Source organism: Choloepus didactylus, chromosome 20 (genome assembly GCF_015220235.1).
Source record: "Choloepus didactylus isolate mChoDid1 chromosome 20, mChoDid1.pri, whole genome shotgun sequence".
Taxonomy (NCBI): domain Eukaryota; kingdom Metazoa; phylum Chordata; class Mammalia; order Pilosa; family Megalonychidae; genus Choloepus; species Choloepus didactylus.
The window spans coordinates 15,851,374-15,875,355 of record NC_051326.1 but is presented as its reverse complement, the minus strand read 5'-3'; the positions used below and the strand labels follow the sequence as shown (position 1 = coordinate 15,875,355).

General features: G+C 43.2%; 1 protein-coding gene across 5 annotated transcripts in view; it reads left to right on the top strand.

Moving 5' to 3' along the window:
• IFT172 (intraflagellar transport 172) overlaps window positions 1-23,982 on the top strand; it is a 38,633-nt gene that overhangs the window by 5,237 nt on the left and 9,414 nt on the right. For 4 of the 5 annotated variants that reach the window (XR_005213340.1, XR_005213341.1, XM_037813039.1 and 1 more), the window contains exons 2-26: window positions 5,351-5,494; window positions 5,945-6,057; window positions 6,505-6,544; window positions 6,848-6,913; window positions 7,116-7,195; window positions 7,418-7,505; window positions 8,271-8,485; window positions 8,637-8,760; window positions 9,145-9,240; window positions 10,102-10,263; window positions 10,610-10,663; window positions 10,904-11,007; window positions 11,179-11,264; window positions 14,492-14,604; window positions 15,431-15,598; window positions 18,746-18,882; window positions 19,134-19,241; window positions 20,606-20,690; window positions 21,002-21,094; window positions 21,653-21,730; window positions 21,960-22,208; window positions 22,395-22,473; window positions 22,672-22,792; window positions 22,979-23,123; window positions 23,653-23,742. Coding sequence is in view for 3 of the 5 variants with exons in the window: in XM_037813039.1 (XP_037668967.1) it covers window positions 5,351-5,494; window positions 5,945-6,057; window positions 6,505-6,544; window positions 6,848-6,913; window positions 7,116-7,195; window positions 7,418-7,505; window positions 8,271-8,485; window positions 8,637-8,760; window positions 9,145-9,240; window positions 10,102-10,263; window positions 10,610-10,663; window positions 10,904-11,007; window positions 11,179-11,264; window positions 14,492-14,604; window positions 15,431-15,598; window positions 18,746-18,882; window positions 19,134-19,241; window positions 20,606-20,690; window positions 21,002-21,094; window positions 21,653-21,730; window positions 21,960-22,208; window positions 22,395-22,473; window positions 22,672-22,792; window positions 22,979-23,123; window positions 23,653-23,742 (2,838 nt within the window). In the remaining 2 variants the exon portion in view is untranslated. The remainder of the gene's footprint in view (window positions 1-5,350; window positions 5,495-5,944; window positions 6,058-6,504; window positions 6,545-6,847; window positions 6,914-7,115; window positions 7,196-7,417; window positions 7,506-8,270; window positions 8,486-8,636; window positions 8,761-9,144; window positions 9,241-10,101; window positions 10,264-10,609; window positions 10,664-10,903; window positions 11,008-11,178; window positions 11,265-14,491; window positions 14,605-15,430; window positions 15,599-18,745; window positions 18,883-19,133; window positions 19,242-20,605; window positions 20,691-21,001; window positions 21,095-21,652; window positions 21,731-21,959; window positions 22,209-22,394; window positions 22,474-22,671; window positions 22,793-22,978; window positions 23,124-23,652; window positions 23,743-23,982) is intronic. The other variant, XM_037813038.1, reaches the window with a different exon arrangement.

Here is a 23,982-nt window from a genome sequence, read left to right as displayed (position 1 = left end):
TGTTTATTAGCTCTAGTAGGTGTATCGTTGATTTCTCAGGGTTTTCTAGATATAAGATCATATCATCTGCAAACAATGACAGTTTTACTTCTTCTTTTCCAATTTGGATGCCTTTTATTTCTTTGTCTTGCCGGATTGCCCTGGCTAGCACTTCCAGCACAATGTTGAATAACAGTGGTGACGGCGGGCATCCTTGTCTTGTTCCTGATCTTAGAGGGAAGGCTTTCAGTCTCTCACCATTGAGTACTATGCTGGCTGTGGGTTTTTCATATATGCTCTTTATCATGTTGAGGAAGTTTCCTTCAATTCCTACCTTTTGAAGTGTTTTTATCAAAAAGGGATGTTGGATTTTGTCAAATGCTTTTTCAGCATCTATTGAGATGATCAATTGATTTTTCCCTTTCGAGTTTTTAATGTGTTGTAATACATTGATTGTTTTTCTTATGTTGAACCATCCTTGCATGCCTGGAATGAACCCCACTTGGTCATGGTGTATGATTTTTTTAATGTGTCTTTGGATTCGATTTGCAAGTATTTTGTTGAGGATTTTTGCATCTATATTCATTAGGGAGATTGGCCGGTAGTTTTCCTTTTTTGTAGCATCTTTGCCTGGTTTTGGTATTAGATTGATGTTAGCTTCATAAAATGAGTTAGGTAGTGTTCCATTTTTTTCAATGTTTTGAAAGAGTTTGAGTAAGATTGGTGTCAGTTCTTTCTGGAAAGTTTGGTAGAATTCCCCTGTGAAGCCATCTGGCCCTGGGCATTTATTTGTGGGAAGATTTTTGATGACTGATTGGATCTCTTTGCTTGTGATGGGTTGGTTGAGGTCTTCTATTTCTTCTCTGGTCAGTCTAGGTTGTTCATATGTTTCCAGGAAATTGTCCATTTCTTCTACATTATCCAGTTTGTTGCCATACAGTTGTTCATAATATCCTCTTATAATTTTTTTAATTTCTTCAGGATCTGCAGTTATGTCACCTTTTTCATTCATTATTTTGTTGATATGGGTCTTCTCTCTTTTTGATTTTGTCAGTCTAGCTAGGGGCTTGTCAATCTTGTTGATCTTCTCAAAGAACCAACTTTTGGTGATATTTATCCTTTCTATTGTTTTTTTGTTCTCTATGTCATTTATTTCTGCTTTAATCCTTGTTATTTCTTTTCTTGTACTTGGTTTAGGATTGGTTTGCTGTTCATTTTCTAGCTTCTTCAGTTGATCCATTAGTTCTTTGATTTTGGCTCTTTCTTCCTTTTTAATATATGCGTTTAGTGCTATAAATTTCCCCCTTAGCACTGCTTTTGCTGCATCCCATAGGTTTTGGTATGTTGTGTTCTCATTTTCATTCGTCTCTATATATTTAGCAATTTCTCTTGCTATTTCTTCTTTAACCCACTGATTGTTTAGGAGTGTGTTGTTTAACCTCCAGGTATTTGTGAATTTTCTAAGTCTCTGATGGTTATTGACTTCTAATTGTATTCCATTGTGGTCAGAGAATGTGCTTTGAATAATTTCAATCTTTTTAAATTTATTGAGGCTTGTTTTATGTCCCAGCATATGATCTATTCTGGAGAAAGTTCCGTGAGCACTAGAAAAGTATGTGTATCCTGGTGATTTGGGATGTAATGTCCTGTAGATGTCTGTTAAATCTAATTCATTTATCAGATTGTTTAGGTTTTCAATTTCCTTATTGGTCTTCTGTCTGGTTGATCTATCTATAGGAGAGAGTGATGTGTTGAAGTCTCCCACAATTATTGTGGAAACATCAATTGCTTCCTTTAGTTTTGCCAGTGTTTCTCTCATGTATTTTGTGGCACCTTGATTGGGTGCATAGACATTTACGATTGTTATTTCTTCTTGCTGAATTGCCCCTTTTATTAGTATGTAGTGGCCTTCTTTGTCTCTCAAAACATCCCTGCATTTGAAGTCTATTTTATCTGAGATTAATATTGCTACACCTGCTTTCTTTTGGCTGTAGCTTGCATGAAATATTTTTTTCCATCCTTTCACTTTCAGTTTCTTTGTGTCCCTGTGTCTAAGATGAGTCTCTTGTATGCAACATATTGATGGTTCATTTTTTTTGATCCATTCTGCGAATCTATATCTTTTAATTGGGGAGTTTAATCCATTTACATTCAACGTTAAAACCGTGAAGGCATTTCTTGAATCGGCCATCTTATCCTTTGGATTATGTTTGCCATATTTTTCCCTCTCTCTATTAATATCCTTTATTGTACCCATACCGAATCTCTTTAGTACTGAACCTTTCTCCAAGTCTCTCTGTCCTGTCTTTGTTTCTCTGTCTGTAGGGCTTCCTTTAGTATCTCCAGTAGGGCAGGTCTCTTGTTAGCAAATTCTCTCAGCATTTCTTTGTCTGTGAAAAATTTAAGCTCTCCCTCAAATTTGAAGGAGAGCTTTGCTGGATAAAGTATTCTTGGCTGGAAATTCCTCTCACTCAGAATTTTAAATATATCGTGCCACTGCCTTCTCGCCTCCATGGTGGCTGCTGAGTAGTCACTACTTAGTCTTATGCTGTTTCCTTTGTATGTGGTGAATTGCTTTTCTCTTGCTGCTTTCAGAACTTGCTCCTTCTCTTCTATGTTTGACAGTGTGATCAGTATATGTCTCGGAGTGGGTTTTTTTGGATTTATTCTATTTGGAGTTCGCTGAGCATTTATGATTTGTGTATTTATGTTGTTTAGAAGATTTGGGAAGTTTTCCCCAACAATTTCTTTGAATACTCTTCCTAGACCTTTACCCTTTTCTTCCCCTTCTGGGACACCAATGAGTCTTATATTCGGACGTTTCATATTATCTATCATATCCCTGAGGTCCATTTCGAGTTTTTCAATTTTTTTCCCCATTCTTTCTTTTATGCTTTCATTTTCCATTCTGTCATCTTCCAGGTCACTGATTCGTTGTTCAACTTCCTCTAGTCTTGTACTATGAGTGTCCAGAATCTTTTTAATTTGGTCAACAGTTTCTTTAATTTCCATAAGATCATCCATTTTTTTATTTAGTCTTGCAATGTCTTCTTTATGCTCTTCTAGGGTCTTCTTGATTTCCTTCATATCCCGTACTATGGTCTCATTGTTCATCTTTAGTTCTTTGAGTAGCTGCTCTAGGTGCTGTGTCTCTTCTGGTCTTTTGATTTGGGTGCTTGGGCTTGGGTTATCCATATCGTCTGGTTTTTTCATATGCTTTATAATTTTCTGTTGTTTTTGGCCTCGTGGCATTTGCTGAACTTGATAGGGTTCTTTTAGGGTTTGTAGACCAGTTGAAGTCCTTATCTCTAATTTATCAGATCTACAGCTTCGTGGAGTACACTTTCTCTAACTAACCAGCAGGTGGCGTCCACGAGCCACCTGTTCTCCACAAGCCAGATCTCCCCTGCTTAGCCTTTTTGGTGAGTGGGGGAGTGAGTCTTGTGGGGCCCAATTGGTGTACCAAGCTTGCGTGTGTAGTTGGTGTTGCCTGCCCTGTATGTGGGGCGTGTTTCTGGGCAGTCGGGGAGGGGGGGTGGCCCTAACAATCAAATCTCCCTGATGATCCTAGAGTTTTAAAGCTGCTGCAATAGTCTAATCCTTCAGTTCAGTCCTGCCACAGTTTGTCTCTGCCACTGACCCACAAGTCTTTGGTATTGGCGTATGGCTCCTGAGACTTGCAAGTGGGCCCCTCTTCCAGGCTGTGCACCCCGGGTCCTCTGTTGAGGGATGACTGTGCTATGTCACAGGTGAGTGCCGTCCCCCCAGGGCAGTTCTGGGCTGCTGGGCTGTGTTGGGAGGCTCCCAGTCTGCTCAAATGATGTCTGAATGGGGCTCTGTTAATTCACACTGCTCCCCCTTCCCAGCTCTGGGACATTCAGCTGAGGTTTCAGGGAAGGCTAATGTCCACGCCCAGTTTTGTGGTGTGTGCCTGTTATTTGAAGCACTTCCGTCACACTGGGTTGTCTGGGGCAGCTCTGGGCTATGGGGCTGGCGATGGGCAGGAGTGTTTCCTGTCCACCAGGATGGTGGCTGTGAGCGGACACCCCCCTTTTCTTGGGAAGTTGTGTTGTTTAGTGAATTTTCTCAGCCACTGGATTATTGCCTTTTGTCTCAGAGCTCTCTTAGTTCTGCTCTTGACTTGACGTGCCCAAATTTCAATTCTTTGAAGCTTTCTGTATTGAGCTTCTTAGAGTAATTGTTTTAGAAAAAGCAAAAAGGATTTAAAAAAAAAAAACACGGCCCTCCTCAGAGATCTAATGGGTTATTGAAATGCTAATAGACAAAGCAACCAGGGCCATTAAGGAAAGGTGCACAGGGCAGAGAGATCAGCTTTGCTTCGGGATTTGCATATGCGCCTCAAGGCCTGATCTCCGCCCTTCCCCTTTCTGTGTTCACCAGAACTCCAAAAATCCTCTGCTTTATTTTGGAGTTTTTCGTGTTGTTTTTTTTCTATGCCTGTCTCCTCTCTGCTGGGCTGGCTGCTCTCAGAGTCTCTGGTGTCTGGTCTCAGTCTATCTATGGTTGGAGTTTGAATCAGTAGAATGAGTTTCCGATAAGAGCAGCCACTGCAGTTCTCCCTTCTCCTTCCCGGAGCTGACAGCCCCTCCTCCCCCGGGACTGAGCCTGGCAGGGAGGGGCGCGGGTCCCCTGGCCGCAAAAACTTACAGATTTCGCTGATCTCAGCAGTTCCACGTTTTCATGAGTGTTGTATGAAGTATGCCCAAAGACAGATTGCTCTGTGGTGTCCAGTCCACGCAGTTCCTGGCTTTTTACCTACTTTCCTGGAGGAGTAACTAAAACATACAGCTCACCAGTCTGCCATCTTGCCCCGCCTCTCCCCAACTTTAATTTTGATCATTTAAGCATAAAACTATCTCATGCTTCTCCAAATTATTATGTATTTTGTATTTACATCTCTTATGGGACTTTTCCAGTTTTGTACCCTATTATTAGATCCTAAACCCATTAAGGGTAGGGACCATGTTTTGCTCTACATAATCCTCTCAGCCCCTGGCCAAGTGCCTTTCTGGGTAAGGTGTTCAAAAAATATTAGTTGAATGACTGGCTAAAGATTAGAACTTATCAGGCCAATTGGATTTATCTTGGTAGCAGAGCTGGGGTATGAGGGAACAAGATGGCCATCACAGGGACACATTGGTACAGCCGATTTAACAGGTCACCCTTTCGTGTATTTGGGTTTTTGGTCTCTGGAAACACCTTGTTCTCACAGTCTGGGGTCTGATGGTTATGGAACTCACTGTCACAGGAAGAAAATTGGCCAAAGTCGTACCAGATATAACAGAACTAGAAATGTTTCTGGCATTCTAGACCAGCAACTGGGTTTATTTTACTCCCTTTGTCTCTGCAGGATGGGGCTGCAAAGGTGACCTGCATGGCCTGGTCCCAGAACAATGCCAAATTTGCTGTCTGCACGGTAGACCGAGTGGTGTTGCTATATGATGAACATGGGGAGCGGAGAGATAAATTCTCGACCAAACCAGCTGACATGAAGGTGAAGACAATTCTCGTGTGTGTCTTATTTTTTTTCTTTATTAGAGAAGTTGTGGGTTTATAGAACAATCATGCATAAAATACAAGATTCCTGTATACCACTTGATTATTAACACCTTGCATTGGTGTGGGACATCTGTTACTATTGATGAAAGCACATTTTTATAATTGTACTATTGACTATAGTCCATGGTTTAACTTAGGGTGCAGTTTGTGTTGTGCAGTTCCATGGATTTTTTTTTTTTAACCTCACATTTATGTTGACCTGTTGATGGAGTCTCACAAACCTAGAAAACTTCCTGACCTACTTCCTAGCCATAGGCGTAGGAAATGACCCACCCCTCCTTTTATCCATATAAATCTCTCAAGCCCATTTCAGTCACACATGCACCTTTTCTTCTCCTTTTGCTTCCATATTTACTCATTATTGCTTTGTTTTTTTAACCCTTAGTATGGCAGGAAGAGCTATATGGTGAAGGGCATGGCTTTTTCTCCTGATTCCACTAAAATTGCCATAGGACAGACCGACAACATCATCTATGTCTACAAGATTGGAGAAGATTGGTGAGGCTAGAGATTGGGAGATGGGGAGGCCAAGAAAGGGAGGGGAAAGCAAGAGCAGTGCCTCACTGGGGAGGAGGAATAGAGAGGATGGGAAGCTGAGCTCAGGCATGGAAGGCAGAGACTTCCTGGAACCTGTTGTTGTTTCTTCTCCACCTTTTCCTGTCCCATGTGTTGTGCGATCCCATCCCTGGAGGCATCAGTCCAAGGCCAACAAGGAGGCCCTGTGAGATCCTGTGGAGCTCACAGTGATTTTACTTGTTTGTTATTGTTCCAAAGCTACTCAGATGCCCTCCTATGCCTCCTTTCAGGGCTCCTACAGAGTGGTAGGATAAAACTAGTGGGCCTAGGAAGGTATCTTCTCTTTCTTCTTTCCTCCCAGCATTGTTTTTTTGGCAGTCTATTTATGGAAGTGTTTTTCAATCTGCTCTTCCTCCTTTAACTTGGCAGGGGTGACAAGAAAGTCATCTGCAACAAATTCATCCAGACGGTAAAGTTCAGACCAATCCTTGGTAGATTAGGATGAACAAACATGTATCCAGATGTCTGTTGACCCAGGAGTTGCACTTTCTGACATCCAAATCTGACTTTTCCTACTGCAAGGATGGTGCTGCCTGGCTGCTCCTCCTCATCTGCTTCCCCCCTTAGAGCCCAGTGTGTCCCTCTCCCTCCCAATAGGAGCTTGTGGGGGTGCAATGGGGGGATAGTAGCATGTGGTGGGTGGCTCAGGTAGTTATAAATGCTGCTAACCCACACAGATGGCATTATCCTTTTCATTATTTCTTTCATACAGAGTGCTGTTACTTGTCTGCAGTGGCCAGCAGAGTACATCATTGTGTTTGGACTGGCTGAGGGGAAGGTAAAGGAGGGAAGGGAAACCCAGGAGAGGTGGGAGTGGGGGTGATGGTTCTGGAGAGAGCAATATGGCTGATCTCCCTTAGGGGCAAGTCGTATACTGTGGAGAATGCAGGGGAACCAGTGTATTCCCTTTTTCTTTCCTTAGGGCCTAGGTGAAATTGAGAGTAGCATAATCAGTCTTGTGTCCATTCTCCCATTTTCAGGTTCGTTTAGCAAACACTAAAACTAATAAATCATCTACCATCTATGGCACAGATTCTTATGTGGTATCACTGACAACAAAGTGAGTAAGCAAGAGGGATATCATAAGAGCTTGGGAATGTTAGGACAAAAGCTGAGGAAGTCTGGATGGGGGGATCATAGTATGAAAGATGGGGAGGACTGATAGTGGGAACCACAGGTGGGTGGTGTTTGAAGAGAAAGGGGGTATTCCTGGTGAGATAGAACACCCTAACTCTTCCTCATATTTCCCTCCTTTCCTCCGTCCCCCTCTTTCTCTTTTCAGTTGCTCTGGGAAAGGAATTCTCTCTGGCCATGCAGATGGTACTATTGTTAGGTATTTCTTTGATGATGAAGGCTCTGGAGAGTCACAGGTATGATAAAGGATGCTGTGGGATAGGGGATGAGGAAATTCCAAGGGCCCTCCCAGAAGAGGTTGGACAGCTAAGGAATTTTGATTGAGGTGCCAGGGGAGGAGACTAGAGGAATGAGAGCTAAAAGAGAGAGACCGTGGATGGAAGTGGGTTAGACTCAGCAACAGAGATTTGTGTCGAGGGAGTCAGAGCTTAATATTTTTGAGAAGGAGTGGCTCAAGTGACAAAAGGAAATGAAGATTATGAGGTGAATAAAAAATGAAAATTATTCCCACTCATGGAAAAAATATGTTTTTAGAAATTCATAAGTAAAAGAGTTAAACTTTACTCTGGAGAGGGGAAAGAGAGATGGAGGATAAAGAAAACTCATGTTATACTCTGTATTGTATTATTCTCTGTTGTTTGAATCATTTAATTAAATGTAGCTCTCCTGAAAAAGGAGTCATGTGCTAGATGGTGGGCCCAGACAGTGTCGGTTAATGTGTAAGACATCCCCTTTGGGGACTGTCTTAGGTTCACACAAGTATTTTGAGGTTTCCTCTAGAGCACAAGGTCAGTAAATGTATATATGTGTCATGTATATATGTATATGTAAGTGTGAAGCAGACAACTTGTGAAGGCTTCAGGAATTAGGATATGTTGGGTGGGAAAATGGGAGAAGGGTTTCTGCAGGGTAGACCGGTTAGAGTGAGGGTGTGGAAATGAGGAATTGTTGGGGTGCAGGCCTCAGAGTCAGAGTGATTGAAACCTCTACTTCTGTCTTAGGGGAAGTTGGTTAACCATTCATGCCCACCCTATGCCTTGGCTTGGGCAACCAACAGCATCGTGGCTGCAGGCTGTGATCGGAGGATCGTGGCCTATGGCAAGGAAGGCCACGTGCTACAAACTTTTGATTATAGCCGTGACCCTCAGGAGCGAGAGTTCACCACAGCTGCAGCAAGTCCTGGGGGCCAGTCTGTTGTGCTGGGAAGTTATGACAGGTGGGACACCTCAGCTTTCCAATTGCACCTTCTGCCTGCTTACCCTGTGTACATGTTCTTAACCAGAGTAAGCATCTGGATCAGAATCCAACCCATTTTCACTCTTTTGCTCAGTCTCCATCTCTTCTAAAACCTATGTACTTTATTTCAGACTTCGGGTGCTCAACTGGAGCCCACGAAGGAGCATGTGGGAAGAGGCAAAGCCCAAGGAGATTGCCAACTTGTACACCATTACTGCCTTGGCCTGGAAGCGGGATGGCTCACGGCTCTGTGCGGTCTGTGACAAGTAACTCCTTCTGGATTGGGGCTTTTCTCTGAACTAGGAAGAACTCCTGCCTTACCCTGAAGCACTTTCTCCTGACAATACAAACCCTCATCTCTCCCTTTGACCCCAACCTAGAAATACGGGGTTAAAGACAGGAAAGAACAATTCATACATTATTGGAGGCCAGAAAGGATGAAGAGCTGTATAGGCAGGGCTGATTTCTCCCTTATATTCCATCAATATGGGGTGCCCTTCAGTCCTACAATTGTCACTTCTTTCCTTTGATGAAAAAATTACCAGCCCTAGATTCTCGATTCCAGATTTTGGGGGTGTCTCTAGCTGTCCTGCCCATGCCAGTTTCTGTTGACCCTTATGCTGTCACTTTCCCTTCTAGGGCACACTCTGTGGAGGGGTGGAACAGTTTGACTGCTGCCTCCGAAGGAGTATTTACAAGAACAAGTTTGAGTTGACATATGTGGGACCTAGCCAGGTAAGCAGCTGATATCCTGCTGCACTCAATCTTGCTCAGGATCACTCTTTCTTGCGGTACTTCCCTGCCATCCAGCCATAGCCATGGTGTCAAATTTTACCTTCATCCCTCTGGCAGAGCTGTTTTGGGGAACAGATCATGTCAGAGCATCTCCTTGACAACCTTCTTTCTATAGTTCTTCCAGCTTTATTATAAGGAAAGGTTTAAGCAGTAGGCCTAAGGGCTACTGAGATTGCTGCTTAATTCTTCTACTGCCTGTAAGCTGTCACCTGGGGAAGTTGATAAATATGATTAAATGGTGAACTCAGTTGTTTTAGAGCCTCTGAACTCACTGTTTAGAATATTACAAGCTAATTTCTTAATTCCTGAGCCTACTCTTCTCTCTTCTCTGCCTTCATCTTCCCTTTCTTTCCATTTATCATTCACTGCTTCCTTCATTCTTTCATTCTCTCCAGAAACATTCATCCATTCTCTACTCTGTGCCGACACTGTGTGGGCACTGGGAATACAAACATAATTGTCTGTAAGACACCATCCCTTAATTGAGGAGATCATTCTAGGAAAGGAGACAAGCACATCAAAAGATAATGTAGTACACTGTTCTAAGTGTTATCATAAGGATTTGTAAAAACAGCTACAGGAATGTAGAGAGAGTGGTTTTACCCAGCAGAACTTTCAGAATCATACGTATTGTGAGCATCAAAAGAGATAGTGTAGAAAACATTTCATAAATAGTAAAGCCCTATATAAATGTAAGGTGCCATTATTACCAATAATATCCTATATCGGGTGAGGAAACAAGATGTTGGCTGTGGTAGCACCATGGAGGAAGCTAAAGGCTCAGACTTGTTCCTTCCCAAGGTGATTGTGAAGAACCTGTCATCGGGGACCCGAGTGGTACTCAAGTCACACTATGGCTATGAGGTGGAAGAGGTGAAAATCCTGGGAAAGGAACGTTACTTAGTGGCCCACACATCAGACACACTGCTCCTGGGGGACCTGAATACTAATCGGCTTAGTGAGGTACGAACCAAAAATGGAGGGGCAGGCGGCAGCATGGGGCATCTTGAGCTGCGGTTTCTGGGAAGCCAGGATCCCTAGGGGAAGATCTCCACAGGAAGCATTCTGGGGTTGGGGAATGGGACCTGGGAGGTTTAGAATCCTGGAGGAGGAATCACCAGAGTTGAACTGCTTTTTGCCATTTCTCAGAAACACAAGGACCAGGGTAAAATCTAACATAGCACCTCTTGGGGCAATGCCAGAGTCTCCCCCAGCTTTTTGATCTCTCTGCCTCCCATCCTGTCGTTCTTTCAGCACCATCTTGGGTAACTATCTACATTGCTCCTTTATGGCTTCTTCCCCTCTGCAGGTAGCCTGGCAGGGATCTGGTGGCAATGAGAAGTATTTCTTTGAAAATGAGAATGTGAGTAGAGCTTGATTCACCTTCACCATCTGACAAGCCTCCTTTTAGCTCTGTGTCAGAAGGATGGCAACTGGCAAGGGGTTGGGGAGACAGCAGATAAAGAAAAGGGGAGGATGAAATAGCCAGAGGAACAGAACACAGAAAAAAGTGAGAGTCACCTTGAACCAACAGTACACTCCCTCTACTGTTTTTCTCTTTCTTCATGCAACCTTCCTGCCACGGGACCCCTTTCTTCCCTAGGTGTGCATGATCTTCAATGCCGGAGAGCTAACCCTGGTGGAATATGGGAGCAATGATACCCTAGGTTCTGTACGCACTGAATTCATGAACCCCCACCTCATCAGGTAACCCTGCAAGGTGCTCTATATCCTTGCCACCTAAAAGGTGTTTTTGACCCCTAACTACTGTGTCCTCAGGTTAATCTAAAAACCTCTCCCCACCCACTGCTTCAGAGACCCTGATGAACATCCCACTATCAACACCCATTTTGCCTTACCTTGCCCTTCACATTTCAGTGTCCGTATTAATGAGAGGCGGCAGCGAGGAATGGAAGATAATAAGAAATTGGCCTACCTTGTTGATATCAAGACTATTGCTATAGGTGAGTAAAACTCTCTCATAAGTTTAATAACAAAATAGATGTGTATATTGCACTTCCATATCACAGGGCTGGGTTCAGAGGAGAATCCAGAAATCTGAGAGACAACCAGGTAAATATGTAACGCCACTCTTGCATCTGATACATGAAATGTTTCAATCCATGTGTGTGTGTCTATATCAAGATGTCCTGCTATAGATACACAGGTGACTATGTATGCCTACCCCTATAATTTTTCATGTTCTCTAGGCATATATCTTAGGGCTGGCAAAATGTGATGAGTGGAGAAGAACCATTAGCAAATTTATGGATTTTCCTGTTTAAACATCTAGAACTGGAAGGGGCCTTATTTTTTTGTATAACTTGTCATTAGTAACTAATAATGACAAACTTTATTTGCATTTCACAAATGTTCAAATCCATAAATCTTATTTTATATATTGATATTTAATTTTTCATTACAAAATGTTTCAAGTATAGAAAAAAGTATAGAGAATACCATAACAAATTTCTAAATAGTATAATTGTAAGAACAAGGCACTGGAGTCAAACTGCCCCCATTTGTGTACTACCTGTATGACCTTAGGTAAGTTACATAACCTTTCTGTACCTCAATTTCCTCAACCACAAAATGAGAATAAAAATAGCACCTTCCTCATATGAAAAGCACTTAGACTAGTGCCTGGTACATAGTAAGGACTTCATGTTAGTTATTTATAATGCTGTTGTTGATGATGATGTTGATGATATTACTTCTGTACCCATCACCCAGTTCTGTCAAATCCTAACATCCTGTTATATTTACCTCGGATCTCTTACCTCTTCTCTTATTGATGGACATTTAAGTTGTTGGTTTTTCACTGTTACAATGTTCACTTCTCTAACTGAAGTGGAAAAACTGGAGTTGCTGAATCATAGAGGAGGTATCTCTTCAACTTGACAAAATATTTCCAAATTGCTCTCCATAGAGATGTAGCAATTTACATTCCCACCAGCAATTAGGGTTCCCATTATTCCACATCTTCTCCAACACTTGAAATTGCCTGACTTCATAATTTGGCTCAATCTGATGTACGTGAAGTGATATTTCATTTTATTAACTTTTTTTGTTGTTCATTTGTTTATTGGCCATTTGGATTTCTTCTTCTCTGAATTGCCGACTCATCTCTTATCCATTTCAAAAATCAGATTGTCTTTTCCTTTTTGATTTGAAGAAGTTCTTTGTAGGTTCTTTTCATTGCAGCTATCTTGTCCTAGCCTGTCTTTCCTCTTTTCTTAGGTATCTTATTTAAGAACTCCATCATTAATCCTCTTATATTTTCTTTTAACATTTTTAATATTTAACATTTTAAAATTTTACTTTTTCACCCAGAAGTTATTTCTGTGTATGATGTCAGTAGGGGTCTAACTGTGTTTTTTCCCATATGTTTAACCATTTAATGAAAGTCCTTTCTTCACCCACCTATTTGTAATGCCATCTCTATCATAAATCAAATTTCCATTTTACATATGAGTCTGTTCCTTAGATATTTTTACATTTCTTGAATATTATATTTCACATCAGGTTGCTGAATTCAGAAATGTAATTATCTATAATGAAAATAATAATATAAGCCAAGAGACTTAAGACTCCAGTGGCAATAATGGTCTGTGAGACTTTGGATAAATCACCTCACGTCCATTGGGCCTCATTTTCAATGTATGTGAAATAACAGAGCTCTTCTCTTGACCTTTCGGGTCACAAATCCCTTTGGTAATGAAAATCATAGATCCTTTCCCAGAAAAATGAATATGCACACATAATAACTTTGTATATGGTTTCAAGGTGTTCACAGAAATAGAGTCCCTTACAGCCCTAGCATTCTATGACTCTACTTGTCATTGGGGTATTGAAGCATGGTTTTATCTTTACTTTTTAATGAGAAGAAAGTTCTTTTTTTTAATTAGAGAAATTGTGGGTTTATAGAAAACTCATACATTCAAATACAGAGTTCCCATCTACCACCCAATCATTTAACACCTTGCTTAGCGTGGTTTGTTTGTTACAATTGATGAAAGCACATTTTTCTAATTGTACTAATAGCTATAGTCCATCATTCACATTAGGATTCACTGTGTTGAAGAGTCCTATGTTTTGTTTTTCTAAATTTTTATGCTAGTAACTTATATACAACCTAAAATTTTCCCTTTTAACCATACTCACATATATGATTCACTGCTGTTAATTATGTTTACAGTGTGTGAACAGGCTTTGATCAGGGCTCTCCGAAAGCATTCCAGCCGACCTGAGTGGTCAGTTCTAAATGCAGTAGCTTCTTCTATTACCTACACGATTCAGACCACACTAAAATATTCATCCTTTGCACCAGCCAGCCTAATTCTAGTTAGAGGTTCCTCCTATTTTGTCTGTATGCCTTCCCCTTTCTTCACCCTGTGGCACTGTCTATCAGAGCCACTCAAATGTGCAGGTGTCATATGATCCTCAAGGTCATTTCATCCATCAGCTTTCTTTCACTGGCCTGCCTGCCGTCACTGGGGCTCATCCTTGCTGTGCTCTGTGTTGCCCTCCAGAGGATTTTGAGAGTAGTAGAAACCAGTTGCAGAGTACTGATATGCTCTCAGGCAACTCCAGGAATACCAGAGGAATCACATTACTTGCATGGGTCTGGACCTCCTGATTTAACTAGGAAGTTAAACAAAACCTTTACAAGTATGGAAGAGACCCACCGTCTTTAGCAACCTAGCAAAAGTATGTTGTATTGGCTGTTTGCTTTCCCCAGTGACGTACTCTAGAGTGATGCAGCATTTTAAAAGCTCAACATATGGTCATAAGGCCAGACTTTTGCCAGTTACTGCACGCCGCATATAAGATTATGTGGAAACTCTTTTCTTGTAAATAATTTTTACAAACACTCCCCCCTTTCCCCCCCTGCCTGTTCCCCCTTTCCCAGGAACCTCTAATCTGCTTTCTATCTCTGTGAATTTACTATTTCTATTCCTCTAAGTGATGTCATACAATTTTTGTCCTTAGATGTCTTATTTCTCTGAGCATAATGTTTTCAGTGTTCTTCCATGCTGCAGCATGTTTCCTGACTTTGTTTTTTCTTGTGGCCAAGTGATATTCCATTGTGTGTGTATACCACGTTTTGATCGTTCATTCATTTGCTGATGGCCGCTTGGTTTGTTTCCAGCCTCTGGAATCTCTCAACCTCATCTCTTTTATTCTGTAGTGGATCTGATTGGTGGATACAACATTGGCACCATTAGCCATGAGAGTCGTGTGGATTGGCTGGAACTTAATGAGACTGGGCACAAGCTCCTCTTCAGAGACCGGAAACTTCGTGTGAGAAGGGTTACTAGGGCTTTAGCCCTGGGATGGTCCATAGAGGGTGTGGTACAAGCTGCTGTTGGGCGTCATGGGGGTGAGCAAATTGGGCATAATTTCTTGATACTACACCATTAGCATAGCAAAAGGCATAGAAGAATCAGTATTCTTTGTACCTGATTCCATAACTCATCCTATATTATCCTTGAGGATTTTCTATCATGACAGCACCAAAGTCAAGAGGGAAGTTTGAGAGTGGGTTTCTCTCTTACTCTTCACAAGAATGTGCTCTCCTGAGACTTCCTGATCCTGCAGTCCTCCTCCTCCTCATGCCAAGCTGACCTTGGCCCATTCTCAGTTTCCAGTGCTCTTCACCACACTGACCTGGGGTCACTAAGCCGGCTTGAGGCAGCATTCCTCCTGGCCTCTTACTGATTTTTATCTCAGTATAGTACCACCAAAAAGTTCAACCTCAAGAGCAAGGAGACAATCTGGTGACTTTGCATTTCAGTGAAAGTCAAATCCCAAATTTCCAGACCATTTATTTTGTCTGGTTGCCTGTACTTTGGTAATCGAGGGTGATAACTCAGGCCCAGAGTTATTCTAAGAATGGAAGTCTGACCTTCAGCTGACTTAAATTCTTAGGGTATGGATCTGTGCTCTTTCAGGCCTTTCTTATGCCAACTTAGCATAAACTTCAAGAGTTACATGTCAAAAAGCTTTGAAACTCAGCATGTACCTAAGTGGTGGGTTAGCTTACCACATTTCCCTATTAGGAAAATGGTCAAAATGAGAAGACACTCCAACATCTTCTAATTGTGCTTCCTACTTCTTTCTTCCTCAGTTGCACCTGTATGATATTGAAAGCTGCTCTAAGACGATGATCCTCAACTTCTGCTCCTATGTGCAGTGGGTCCCAGGAAGTGACGTGCTGGTAGCACAGAACCGAAACAGCTTGTGTGTGTGGTACAACATTGAAGCTCCTGAGAGGGTCACCATGTCCTCTATCAAGGTACAGTGACACCTGGGGCCCTCAGACATGCTTCAGGCTGATTCAGTAGAGCCCTGAGGAAGCTCAGAAGGTTACTTGGTTTTCCTTGCTCACCAGCCATCATCTCTGTAGTGGAGTTGGCAGGTGATGCTTAGACACCCTTCCCTACAGTGGACTGGCCCCTAGAACCATCTTTGTTCAGATTCTTGACATTGCATTAGACCCTTGGAGTATGGGTCTCTGGTACAGTAAGTAGCTTTGGGAATTCCCCAGGTCTAAGGTGGAGTTCCCTCTGATGGTTCCATCATTTACTTGCCTGCTGATTCTCGGTTTGTTTTGTCCTTTTTTAAACACTATTTTTTCTCTCGTTTGGTTTGGAGGTTATACTTTCTATTTCTGTAGCAGTTATCTTCCCATGCACTTAAATTAACAACATCCAAAACTAATCAGCATCTAACTCTCTCCACACAATATAAGGACCTTAAAAGACTTTAACTTTGCTCACCTCCTCTTTTCCATTGTTGTCCAGTGCTTTAGTTCTGATCTTTTTTTAATTTTGAATTTATTTTGTATTAGAGCAGTTGTAGATTTATAGAAACATCATGCAGGAAGTACAAAGTTCCTCCTCTCACGCAGATTTCCCTATTATTAATATTTTGCGTTAGTGTGGTACCTAGATTACAATTCGGTTCTGACCTTTTTTATCCCCAATGTTAGACATTATTATTTTATACATACATGAATTTGTTTACATTCATCAACCTGGTACAAATTTCTTTGTTTTCCTTTTTTTTTTTGCATTGCTCATATTCCCTCTGGAATTATTTTACTTCTTCTTGAAGACTGTCATTTAAAAGTTTCTTTATTGAAAGTCTGTTGCTGATAAACTCTGTTTTTGTTTACCTGAAAATGTTTTTATTTTGCCTTCATTCTTGAAAGTTACTCACTACCCCATTCTAGATTGAAACTAAGTTTTTCTTAGCCTTTTGAAAATATCATCCCACTGATTGACTTCCACTGTTGTTCTGAGAAGTTTATCAACATCCTTTTCTGAAATGATGATCTGTCTTTTCTCTTTGGTTCCTTTATAAATTTTCTATTTTCCTTAGGTGTTTTGAAGTTTCAGTATAGAGTGTTTAGACGTGATTTCTCTTTATTCTGCTTGATACACATTGTGCTTCCTGTATTTGTGGATACACGTGTTCATCAGTTCTGGAAATTTCTCAGCTATTATCTCTTCGAACATTGCCTCTTCTCTCTCATTTGCTAGTCTCTCCATTGAGACTGTAGTTAGGCATACATTAGATTTCTTGTTCTGTCTTCTTAGGTCTTTTTTTTTTTTTTTTAATTTTTTATTTTGAAATAATTTCAAATGTATGGGACAGTTGCAAAAATAATATAAAATCCATACAGAGAACTCTAACATACCCCCCCATCAAGATACCCAGATCCACCAACTTTTAACATTTTGCTACATTTGCCTTATCATTTTGTCTGTCCACTTCTCTCTCCATCTATCTCCATCCATCCATTCATCCTTCCATCTTTCTATTCATCTATTTATTTTCTAAACATTTGAGAGTAGTTGTATACATCATCATGGTCCTTGAAAGTTAATACTTTATGTATTTTTCTGAAGAACAAGGATATTCACTTAATGTAACCACATTAAGTGCAGTTAACAAGTTATCAAGAAATTTAACATTGATACAAAGCTTACAGTCTGTATTCCAGTTTTTTTTTTCATTTGTCCCCATAATGTCCTTTTGAGCTTTCTTTCACTCCTTGTTATGTCCAGGATCATGTATTGTGTTTCATTGTCCTTATCTCTTTACTTGCCTTTTTTTTTTTTTAACTGTGGAAACATACATACAAAATAAATTTTCCCATCAGAACAATTTTCCCATCACATTCACAATATTGTGCTACCTTCACTACCATCCATCAACCCAAACAGAAACCCTGTACCCATTATGCATTAACGCCCCATGCTCCCTCCCCCCGCCCCTGGTAACCTGTTCTCTACTTTCTGTCTCTGTGAATTTACATATAGCTGTTTCATACAATATCTGTCCCTTTGTATCTGCCTTATTTTACTCAATATCAAGGTTCATCCATATAGTAGCATGTATCAGAATCTCATTCCTTTTTTACAGCAGAGTGAGAGTCCCTTGTGGGGATATACCACATTTTGTTTATCCATTCATCGGTTGATGGACAACTTGGGTTGCTTCCATCTCTTGGCATCGTGAATAAGGCCACTATGAACATCAGTGTGCAAATATCTGTCCAAGTTCCTGCTTTCCATTTTTTTAGTAATATCCCTAGAAGTGGGATTCCCAGCTCATATGGTAATTCTGTACTTTCTGAGGAACTGCTATACTGCTTTCCACAGTGGCTAAACCATTTTACATTCCCACTAACAATGACTGACTGTTCCTATTTCACTACATCTTCTCTATCACTTGTTACTTTCTACTATTTTTCAGTAGTAGCCGTTCATTCTCCTGGGTGTGAAATGGCATCTCATTGTGGTTCTGGTTTGCATTTCACCTGGTGCCTCTTTTTTTCCCTTTATGGAAGAGAGGATCCCAGGTTTGATGAGGGATTCTCAGATTCTGCCTCCTCATCCCTCACCAAGGTTTAGTGTCCTGGCACTGTGTGTGTCTTTGGGGCAGTTCTACCTTTCCCGCTTGCTCTCCTTCCATTGTTTCTTGCTCAGGTTTTAGTTTACTCATCTTTTCTTTTTTCCTTTTATACAGGGGGTAAGGTAGGGTAGGGGTAGGGTGCATTCCTGGCACTTTTTTCAGGTGAGCCCAGCAATGGATTAAAACATATATCCCAGGATCAAGGTGTATTTTCACAAGAGGACCTTTGGGAATACCTGATCTGGGGTACTGCTGGAAGCAGGGCTGGCTGCCACCAGCTGTCACTGTGCCTTCAGGCACCAGTGCTGTCATAGCTGTGAGTGTACTTTAACCCGAGGATGTTGATGCAGATAAGGAAATTTATCTGCTTCCAAGGAACAAACGTTAGGAAAACGAGGGCCACTGTAATACTCTCAGTATGTGAGTGCTAGGGTTGAGTGTGGGTGAGCCTGTTCTCCCATCGATTTGGCGGGAATACTAATCTGGAATTTGGGTGGGGTGGGGGAATGAACTTTTACAGGGTGACGTTGTAGGCCTGGAGCGGGGTGGGGGAAAGACGGAGGTCATGGTGACAGAAGGTGTGACTACAGTTGCCTACACACTGGATGAGGGTCTTATCGAGTTTGGAACAGCCATTGATGACAGCAACTACACCCGGTGAGGGACCATGCTTGTGACCCCTGAGATGGTGGGTGAGTCTGGTTCTGAGAGATCAGGACCTGGGATGGGTTATCAAACTGGCTATATCCAGTTAAGGACCTGGTGATCCAGGGAGGAGGCTGGACAAGAAAGGCCAATAATTGCCTGGCCCTCCCTCTTCCTGCCCCTCCCCCACGCCCCCTCCTCCCGCCACCGTGTTGTCCTGACCTTGGCCTCATTCCCTGTACTTTGCTTCCTTCCCTCTCCAGAGCAACGGCCTTCTTGGAGACTCTGGAAATGACCCCAGAAACAGAGGCAATGTGGAAAACCTTGAGTAAACTGGCGCTAGAGGCAAGGCAGCTACACATTGCTGAGAGGTGAGGTGTTGGACCGTTGGAGGGATGATCAACGCGGGTGTTTTACCTGCGGGCTGCGCCTGCCCAGCGTGCCAGCACTGCGTCCCTTCCCACTACCAACGGTGGGAAGTGTACTGTCCCACCATACAATTCTCCCACATATACTCCCACACCAGGTTATAAGAGTCTATCTTTGATTAATTTTTGCTTACTTATTATAACTAAGTGCTCAGTAAAAGTTGAACGCTTGTACCCTCAGGCCCTGCATTGACAGGTATATTCCGAGTACAGTGTAGGATTGTAATTAATAGGACAGACTTGGGACTCCAGACTCCTTGAGCTCAAATCCTGGCGCCACTTGCTAACTTGTGTACCCTTATAAAGAGGTTATTTAATCTTCCTAAACCATGATTCCCAACTTTCTGTACTCCAAATAGGGATAGTACCACCTTATGGGATGGTAGTGAAGAATGAATGAGAGAATCTGTGCAAAGAGCTTACGATGTTGCAAGTGCTCAAAAAATGTCAACTGCTGCTATTTTAGCTAGGAATCCTCCTGGCGCCCTTTTTCCCCACATCCCCCACATCTAGTCTGTTACTGAGTCCCAAGGATTCTGTCTTCAAAACACATTCTGAATCTGTATATTTGGTCCAGTTCAACTGTCTCCACCCCAAAACAGACCACCTCTATCTCCTGCCTGCACTACTGCAGTAACCTCTTAATTTGTCTCTGATACTCTTCTTGTCCCCCCACAATCCATTCATCACATGCAGGTGGGGTAATTTTTTTGGTAGAGGTAATTTTTAAAACACATCAATCAGGTTATGTCACTTTCTTACTTAAAACCTTCTGGTGTCTTCCATGGTATTTAAATTAAAACGCAAACTCCTTGCCATGGCCTAAGGCCCTACAATATTTGGCCTCTGCTTCTCATATGAATTGCCCATTTATCTCCAGCCTCCCTGGCATCCTTTTGTCCCTTTGAGAGTGCCAGGCCTGTTCTTGCTGTCAGGCCTTCACACTAGCCCTACCCTCTACCTGCAGCGGGTTTTCCCAGCTCTTTCCTGTATCTGGGTATTAGCTCAGATGTCAGCTCCTCAGAGAGGCCTTTCCTGACTACCAATTTCAATAGACCCCTCAAGTCAGTGTCTGTGATAGTGCACTATTGCATTTTATTTTTTCATTCTCTCAAATCATCTCTGTTGGTTTACTGTTTGTCTACTCCTGCTAGAATGTACTTCTCTCCTCTCTGGTTCCCCTTTGGGTCCCTAGCAACAACAGTGCCCAGTACATAATAGATGCTCAGTGTGTATTTGTTGAACCTGTGAATTAATAATAATCCCATAATAATATTACTATTAAGATCACTGTTTCCTTACTCTAGGTGCTTTTCTGCTTTGGGCCATGTAGCAAAAGCTCGATTCCTGCATGAGACCAATGAGATTGCAGATAAGGTGTCTCGGGAATATGCAAGTATTAGCCCCTCTCTCATTCAGTCTCACTGGCTGCAGCTTCTCTCGTTCTCAGCCCCATGACTCCCGGATTTCCAGCCATCCACTGTATCCTCTGCCCTGCCCACCTCCCTTCCACCCTCATGAGGCCATTTGGGAGTTGCTTGCTAATCCTCACAGTTCCTCTGATGTCCCATGATGTTTTCAGCTTCACAGGCCCTTGGTTCTTTAGCATCCACATCCCTGAAGACCTTCCTGTCTCTCAGCCCCCACAGACAGAACAGTTTTGAGGACAGACAGAATGGCTAGAACCTCCTTTCTCCCTGCAGGGTGGAGAGGGAACAGACTTTTATCAGGTCCGAGCACGTCTAGCCATGCTGGAGAAGAACTACAAACTGGCTGAAATGATCTTCTTGGAGCAGGTACCAGGAAATTAAAGACAGGATGGAAGAGGGCAACTGAGGGGGAAGAAAGGGAGGCAAACTCAGGGAGGAAACAGCAGTGGTCCTCCATTCTTCCAAGGGCTGGGGAAGAACTTTTTAAAAGGTTAATACAGTTAATGTCACTTCTTGCTTAATGTCCTTCTCCTATGTTAATCCTTACTTTAGGAAAACTTTCTCCTTTGTGCTTCAAGTACTTCTTTCTGTCATGAACTGTTATCTCCCCCTCTAACTCCAGAGCCTGCCTTTGCTATTGTCGTGCACTGGGGTAAATCCAGGCTTGGTGGGGCCTGAATCTTATACAATTTGGGGATCCCTCTTTAAGAAAATTTTCCTTGGAAGGGGTTTATGCAAGGAAGGGGTCTTGAAGCTTAGGCTTCTTTTAGTTTCACAGTAAATCCACCTCTGCTTGTGTAGTAAGTGAAGGGTAAGGCTTTGAATTCTCACGGGCTCTCATTGCAGCCAGGCTGAGGAGGGCTGGCAGATTTCTGGTCCTCACTCCTTCTTCATGTCCCTTTTCCTCTGCCTGTGTTCCCCTAGAATGCTGTCGAGGAGGCCATGGACATGTACCAGGAGCTACATCGTTGGGATGAGTGCATTGCCGTGGCTGAGGCCAAGGTACTGGTTCAGTCTTCATGATTGCTCAGAGCTCAGTGCCACCAACTTCAGAAACCACTTCTGGTCAAGAAGGCCATAGGAATGGGGAGAGGGGTGGGGCTGGGACCCGATCTGGTAAGGAGTTAGAGTATCGGTGACCTAGGAGGATTTCCACTGGTACACAGGAACTGGAGACGGAAAGGCAGGAAGGAGGACTGGGACCCCTAGTTCTCCCCTGTTGCCTGTCTAGGGGCACCCAGCCCTGGAGAAGCTGCGCCGGGGTTACTACCAGTGGCTGATGGACACGCAGCAGGAGGAGCGGGCAGGCGAACTACAGGAGAGCCAGGGGGATGGACTAGCCGCCATCAGCCTCTACCTCAAAGCTGGGCTCCCTGCCAAAGCTGCTCGGCTCGTGCTGACCCGAGAAGAACTGCTGGCTAACACGGAGCTGGTGGAACACATCACCACAGACCTTATCAAGGGGGAGCTGTATGAAAGGGTATAGCTGAACTTGAACTTCCTGTTCTTGTCCTGTGGCTCCAGCGCTCAGTAGCCCCCTTCTACCCAGAGGTCTCATGGGGCGCAAGGCCTTCCCTGACTGCTGGTATTCCCTTCATCTTGGGGCTGATGATGGATTCTTTGTGTAGTGGGGGTATCCTTGTGGTAATGTGGTGTGTGTTAATAGGCAGGTGATGTCTTTGAGAAGATTCGAAATCCCCAGCGAGCCCTGGAGTGCTACCGTAAAGGCAGCGCATTCATGAAAGGTACTAGCCATGCACAACCCGTCTTTCAGTGTTGTGGACACTTGCCCAGCTCATCTCCAGCACCTCTTTTGGTGCCTCTGTTCAGTTCTCCTCCATTCTTCTACTTCTCGCCCATTTTCTGTGCTTCATTTCCCTGTCCTGTTCTCTGGAGTCCCACCCCTAGAAGTCTGAGCTGAGCTCCAGCTCTCTCTCTGGCAGCGGTGGAGCTGGCTCGGTTGGCGTTCCCAGTGGAGGTGGTGAAACTAGAAGAGGCATGGGGGGACCATTTGGTGCAGCAAAAGCAGCTTGATGCAGCCATTAATCACTACATTGAAGCCAGGTAGGGTGGTCTGAGGAGGCAAAGGAGATTTGGGTGTGAGATGAGAGGTGCTGGGGCAAGTAAGGGCACCAAGGCGTGAAAGGGGAGAATCCCAAAATGTAGAGAGGCATATACTCAAGGGGTCTGTTTGCCTCCATCCGTCTTCCTCTTTCCTTATATGTATTGTGTCTTCCTCAACTGTGCCAGGTGCTCCATTAAGGCAATTGAGGCCGCCCTGGGTGCCCGCCAGTGGAAGAAGGCAATTTATATATTGGATCTACAGGACCGGAACACTGCGTCCAAATACTACCCTCGCGTGGCCCAACACTATGCGTCTCTGCAGGAGTATGAGGTGAGGAAGAGCCCCTTTCTGCAACTGAGGCAGTGCAGTACTGGATGACAAGGAGAGGGACCTAGAACGGGAAGTGGGGCCATCCACCTGGTCATTCTTTCTGGGGCCCAAACAGTATCACCACCCGGAATGGGAAGAAAGCAGTTTTCTCCTATTTCATCCATTGTGGCACTGACTCCCCTCATCCCCCCATTCCAAATATATCAAGTATGTTTCTAGCTCTCTTTCTGTGCCAGCATGAGTGATTCTTCATTTTTAACTCCAGCGTAGTTCCATTAGAGAACTGCCACCTTCACAGAAATGTGAGGCCCTTCTGAATCCCCATTGTATTGTCTTCCTACTGTTTTTGATTGTTCTTGTTTTGAAATGGTAGAAGGCATGAGACCCCTGGCCTCTTACTCCTCTATTAGGATGAGCTAACAATATCCTAGGCTCTACTCCATCCCCACCATGGTTTGTCATTTTTTCCCTACTAGCTGTTTTAATTTTGTTGCTCTGACCTCCTGCATCTACCTCTCATTAACTCCAGATTGCTGAGGAGCTCTACACTAAGGGAGACCGGACAAAAGATGCTATAGACATGTACACACAGGCTGGCCGCTGGGAACAAGCCCACAAGGTAGAGGATGGAGCTGAGGCACTGATGAGAGAGCCCTACCTTTGTGGTTGTGTTGCAACATTCCTGGGTCTCTGATCTCCCTATTTCACTGGGTGCCCTGAGAGCTGAGAAAGAATGCCAGAATGCAGTCCAGGTAACTGTGATCCCCAGCCACAGGGTGAGGAAGGAATGAAGAGAGGCCCTTGTTCCTGAACCTGTGATTCTGAAGGGAGGAGTTACCCTAGGAGCAGGAGAATTGGA